This window comes from Pelophylax lessonae, assembly GCF_965119305.1.
Source record: "Pelophylax lessonae genome assembly, chromosome: 1".
In the NCBI taxonomy this organism is placed as follows: domain Eukaryota; kingdom Metazoa; phylum Chordata; class Amphibia; order Anura; family Ranidae; genus Pelophylax; species Pelophylax lessonae.
Genome location: NC_138768.1, coordinates 212,577,994 through 212,583,993, shown reverse-complemented (window position 1 = coordinate 212,583,993; position 6,000 = coordinate 212,577,994). Strand labels below are relative to the sequence as shown.

The window sequence follows — 6,000 nt, the reverse complement described above, 5'->3', positions numbered from 1 at the left end:
GGGGAGCGATACATTTGTTTTTACATTTAGCTGCCAGCGGGGAAGCCCTCTGACAGCTGATGACTCATCAGTTGTTAATGACACGGCAGCCGGCTTCCTGGCCCGATTCTTAACAATCAGCTATACACAGTTTGTAAAGAGAAAAAAAAACACATCAAAAATGCATGGTCAAAAACGCACCTGAAAACCACATCAACTGCAAACGTATAGATGTGAACCTACGGTTTCACCACAAATGTGTTCAGGGCTGTTGGATATACCTTCAGGCTGCTTTTTCTTTTTGTAGATCAATTCGACAAACTATCTTGTTAACGCTGGCTTGCTCCACTTAACTCCAAATGGACTTTGGACTGCTTTCTCACATTAAGAAGTCCTTTCTTTTCTTCCCTTAAGCACTCCTTGCTGAGGTAGCTACTTGTGCTGCTGCTGCGCTGCTAAACACTTCAGGGCCCACCTGGCACCTCCTTTCTCTCCCTTATCTTCAGGGCTTAAACACTGGCACCCCCTTTCTCTAAGCCTTCTCTTTAGGTTAGCTGGCTCCCGGATCCCTCTGACCTTCTGGAGTGGTCCCCTCTCCTAGGCAGATCCTGGGCAGTCTCAAGTACTCACAATACTGTTTTCCCCGAAACTTCTGCCCCAGCAGCTCCCCTCAGTCCACAGCACTCTGAATCCCTCCTCTGTGTTGGAGATACAACAACTTTAAAGCTTAGCCTATTACAGATTAACTGCAGTTCACAAATAGGACACTAGATGTCGCTAATTTTCAGTGATATGCTATGCATTTCTATGATGTGTTGTAATATCCTGTACACTGTACTGAACTTGTTGGTTATCTCTTCCTGTTCTGTTGTTCTTATTACAATGAGGTGACATCTTTGATTTCTGTGTTATGTTTCAATAAAGAAGCCAGTTCCTGTTTACTCCACAATGTCTGATCTGAATGGACTCCGCTGCACCCAGTGATCACACTCTGCAACACTCTGCAGCTCAGCTCAACCTCCGTCCTCTAGGCCAACTGCCCAGGACATCCTCTCTTGCCTTAACAGGAGAAGAGACAGCCGTCACCCTCCTCCTGGGACTCTGCTTCCCACCAAAGACACCACGTCATGTGCTCCCCTCAGACTTATACCCTATCCCAGGATGCTTTGCGACAGATTCTGCCCTCTGAGATGGATACAAGCCCTGGTGTGCTATTGGTCAGGTTTCCGCCATTGTCCAATGAGAGTCCTCATTGGACACAGTGGGGAGCCTCCCCAGACTCAACAGACACACTTAGAAGCACATGACAGCCTAACTAAATAATCAGGCCCTGCTGATATGCAGACAGGGCCACCCGTATGCTTCTTCCTAGCACCTACCTATATAAAAGAATTTTGTACTCCCTATAAAATTCTTTCCTCTGCATTATTTCAGAGACACAGCTCTTTGTTTAGGCCTATACTTAGATTGTTTTTGTATACTGTATAAGCTTTACTTGTACTGCTTGCCACTAACAGAAATTCTCTGACACTTGAAGGGGTTAAGCCGTCCTCCTAATGCCTCGTACACACGATCAGATTATCAGACAAATTTTCATCCGTTTTTTTGTTGCATGCTAGTCTCATATGGAAAGTGAAGAGGTTACTCAACATATGAAAATTCTCACACGACAGAATTCAACTTCAGAAATGATGTAATGTGTTGAATTGTTTTATATGTATTCTTTCATTTCTGAGCATGCGTAGTACAGGAAAACTGTACTAATTAAATGAAAATCGGACATTGTGTTCACGTACGATAAAAAATTTATAGCCTGCACATTCGGTTTTTGTCATCTTAAAATTCGTAATCGTCTGTTGAAAGCACTGTACTAAAGCCCCGTACACACGTAACGATCGGCGGCCGAACGATCAGCCATCATTTGTCCCCGGGCTGTCCTGTCCGCTGAAAAGTGCAAAAGACTGCACACGAATTTTGTCCGCCGACTGCAGAAGTGATGTCATGTGATGGTTAACTTTCCCTGTGTTTTTTCTTTTCTGAGCATGCCCAGTCTTGCAAATCTGCTGTCTGTCGGCCGAAATCTGTACTGACTGGCGAACAATCGGCCGCTCTGGTGTCGGCATACAAAAATTTTAATGCTTGCACGACACGATTCTGTTCGGCCGAAAGTGCGCTGTCGGAAGCATCATACTAACAAGCCTACAATCGGCCGATCAGTCGTCGGCCAAATCTTTTCGGCCGACAATCGGTACGTGTGTACGGGGCTTAAGGGTCCGAAAATCGGCAGATCGTTCGTTGGACTAAATTTTACTTCCCATTTTCTTATCGTGTGTGTATGGGCCTTTACTGCCTGTTTAGTTTTTTGCATCTAGTGTTTTACTCCTTGAAATGAGCAGCTGAACCCACTAGTACTGATTGATGTTCAATCAAAAGCCGTGTCTCTCCAAGAAATCGGAGAATTAATTTTTACAATGGCCAAAAAATTTCCATTATTTTATTGTACGTGTTTGTGTGGGCATAAACAGCAACAGAAAAAGAAGTGTGTAAGTATTTTGTTTACAGTGAATTTTCATGGACTTTAGCTATGATAAAGAAAGTCCATCCGGATCACAATCGCTTGTGTCTGCAGATATTTCCCAGCCTCTGCTGTGTGCGCTTGTCTCAGAGTGAATGGTCTCTGTACCGTAGAAATGCTTCCTGTCAGCAGTGTATAAAACCTAGAACTTAGCTCACGCTGTCAGTTGTTCCCTGGGAGAGCTGCCAGGCTGGCTGTGTAAAGTCTAATCTCTGCTACCTTAGAGCCTGGGGCTGTACTACTACAGCCATTCTCTCTGTTTTAGGGAGTCGCTGTGTGCTTCTCCTTATAGAGCTGAGGACTAGGACTAATTCATGTGTGAATCAGCAACATCTGTGTGGTATCAACATCCTTCACCCAACTGGCAGGCCTGCATCAGATTCTGCAGGTCTTTTGTCTTGTTCCAGCCTGGCAGCTGATGTGAGAGAGATCACAGTACAACATGTCTTTATCACTGCACTTTACTTTGTGTCTCCTCACTCTGTTTTACTGTGCCTATGAAATCTCAGGTAAGTCCACAGAGCCTATATATATATGTGTGTGTGTCTGATATGTCAGGGTCCTGACTTATGCTGTTAGCTTTTTCCTCTGTTACCATTATATTTTATACTTCTTCAATAATTATATAAAAATATAATTTTTATTACTGATAAAATATGTATGCGTCAATGTAATATCAGTACATATAGGATGTACATGAGAACTGGCAGATGGAGTATGACTGAGTATGCCTGGATACTGAAATTGATCAACAACTCTGCAAGTCTGTACTTCTAAATTCATAAAGTGTTTTTAATTTAAAGTGAGCCTGTGCCCAGACTATGTCTTTTACTAATGAGGGGGCTCAGGGCGCCAGGGAGCCATTACTGCACACATCGCCAATCATAGGCAGCATGTGGATGTGCAGCTGCGGGCCAGGAAATGCCTCACTGCCTATGATTGGCGGTGTGCAGTGACAGCTTCCTGGCGGGTATGATCCGAACACGCCTGAGCCCATCATTAGCATTTACATATTCTGAACAAGCAGTAAACACACATTAAAACAAGCCCCCACTCACCTCTGTAACCATAAGCATTGTGGAGAAATGTATCTTCAAAATTATTATTATTATTATCTTCAAATTATCCTTCAAAATTTTTTGTGCCCCAGCCTTCTATTGTAAACAAACAGCAGGTGTTTATAAGCTGTTATAAACTCACTGAAACCAGACACGAGAGAGAGAATGAATGTAAAAGTGGTAAAACAGACATTTTAACTGTCACTTACTAGCTGTCAAGTTTCAGCATTCAGAAGAGGTTTTCAAACATCCTTTGTACATGAAGCCTTAAAGTATAACTAACGGTGAGTAGTGAGGTGTTAGACGATCTGTCAGGTTTTTTTTTGCTGTCTTTGTCCCCACTAAGGAGATTCTCCCTCTCTTATGGTCCTTGATCACCAAAGTCACAAGGAAGAAAAAAAAAGAATTCCAAAATTTTAAGTTGCCACCAGTACAGGAAAAAAAAAAAAGTGTCCAATGGGGACAACTTGTTCCTTTGACAGCTGTCTAAGAGGGGATATTCTTCACATTGGAAAGATATCCTCTCACTTCCTGTTGAGTCTACAAGGCAGGAAGGTCAGGAAATCTCTCTAAGAGAGACACGGATAGTAAAAAAAGCCTGACATCAGTTTTAACTCAACTACCGTACTCATCCAAAATGAGCTCTAGGTAGTTCACATTGCACCAGCTAGATAGATCAATGAAGGCTTGTTTTAAAGCTATTTTACTTCTTGTTAAGATTATGTAGTATTTGTTATGAAATATAAGGACATCTATATGGGTTGATTGGCCAATTTTCCCAATGCCGGTCACGTTCTTAGCAGTGTACATGGTAGACAAAGTGTTTTGAGTTGAATGTCAAGTGTTTGATTTGCAACTTGCCGCCATAGCATTTGTCTACATCTGTATTCATCATTAGAAAAGGGTGGGCTTGTCTAGGCTGCTTTTCCCTATAGGGATTGGCTACATATTGTTCCCCATATTTTCTTGGGATTTTCCAACATGCATGAAAGTCTTTGTTACTGATAACACAGTTATTATCAATGTCTTGTTTTTTTAGGCTAAAATTACTATATAAAACTTCCATACCATGTTGAACATTTTGGTGTAGATGTTAATGCTTCGAACCTGTCACATATATAGAATTGTTTGGTAGAAGGTCTTTGCCAGGAACATATATATATCAGTGACTAGGAATAAGCATTCAAGTAACATTTACCTAATATCCAGTGAAGGGATACAGATAAGTTTTAGCAACTTGTAACACCTTTTTTAAGCAGTATTTCTTTACTTCCTGACAACTTCTGAGAAATTAGAGCAGTCTATCTTTCTTTCTTTGTACCAGAGCTGGAGAAGCCATGAGCAACTGAACTCATCAGAGAGCCTACACGCTGATACACTATACAAATTATCTGCTGATACAAAATCACTAACTGAGTGCCGGTTCACACTGCAGCGGCACGACTTGGGGGGCGACCTGTGAAGTCGCGTGCACCGCGACTTCGGCGCGACTTGCACGGACTTCATAAAATTAATGTCTATGCAAGTCACTCCAGGTCGCCCCGAAGTAGTACAGGACCCTTTTTCTAAGTCGGAGCGACTTGTGTCGCTCCTATTAGAACAGGTCCTGTACTACACAATGGACCGTGACGGTCCGCGTCATGCCAGGCTGACAGGTCGCCTGGCAAGTCGTACTAGTGTGAACCGGCACTTAAAGTGATTGGAAATGATCACCTTGTAAAACAATTCATTCAGTTTAAAATAGAAATGAAAGTCAAAACATATGTGTATAGATATTAAAAAAAAAAAACCTTATGTGATCACATTCCCTCTGTTCTCAGTGCATAAGAGCTGGAGGAGGAGAAGCAGCAGCACACTTAGCTTCCCAGTGAATGACTGTGCAGCGGGGGTGTGTCAAGACAAGTCTCATCACTGGAGGAGAGTCAGCTGAGTTCCCAGCATAGCTGGAGAACTGCCCACGGTGTGTTTGCCTGCTTAGTGTGGTCAGTTTTTAATAGTAAAGCAGAGGGGCTGGCAGGAACACTGGGGATTTTACATAAAGTAAGCAATACAAAGAGAAGAGGATATTTTTTCATACAAATACATGGTACAGCAGGCTCATATTAGGAATGTGAAATGTTGGGGTAACAAACACTTTAAAAAAGAGCCATGTGCCACAGAGTTGGATAAAAAAACAGAATACTAAGTCCAATATAGTCCCTGTGAATTTTCTAGTGGAGCAAAATCTGGGTTTGAGTTTTAATTGGGGTCCATTTGTAAAAAAAAATTGATGTACGAATGTGACAAACATTCATACAGCTGCAATGAAAAAATTCCTTTGTGTATTATAATTATTTCCTTCATTGTAAGTGCCATCTAGAGGCCACAGTGTGTGTTTTTTTTTTTTTT

General features: G+C 42.1%; 1 protein-coding gene across 1 annotated transcript in view; it reads left to right on the top strand.

Moving 5' to 3' along the window:
• The first annotated feature begins 2,735 nt into the window (after positions 1 to 2,735).
• Positions 2,736 to 6,000, top strand: part of SUSD2 (sushi domain containing 2) — a 309,764-nt gene continuing 306,499 nt past the window's right edge. Inside the window, exon 1 of the mRNA XM_082266033.1 lies at positions 2,736 to 3,063. Within this exon, the coding sequence (XP_082122159.1) occupies positions 2,997 to 3,063 (67 nt within the window). The 5' untranslated portion in view covers positions 2,736 to 2,996. The remainder of the gene's footprint in view (positions 3,064 to 6,000) is intronic.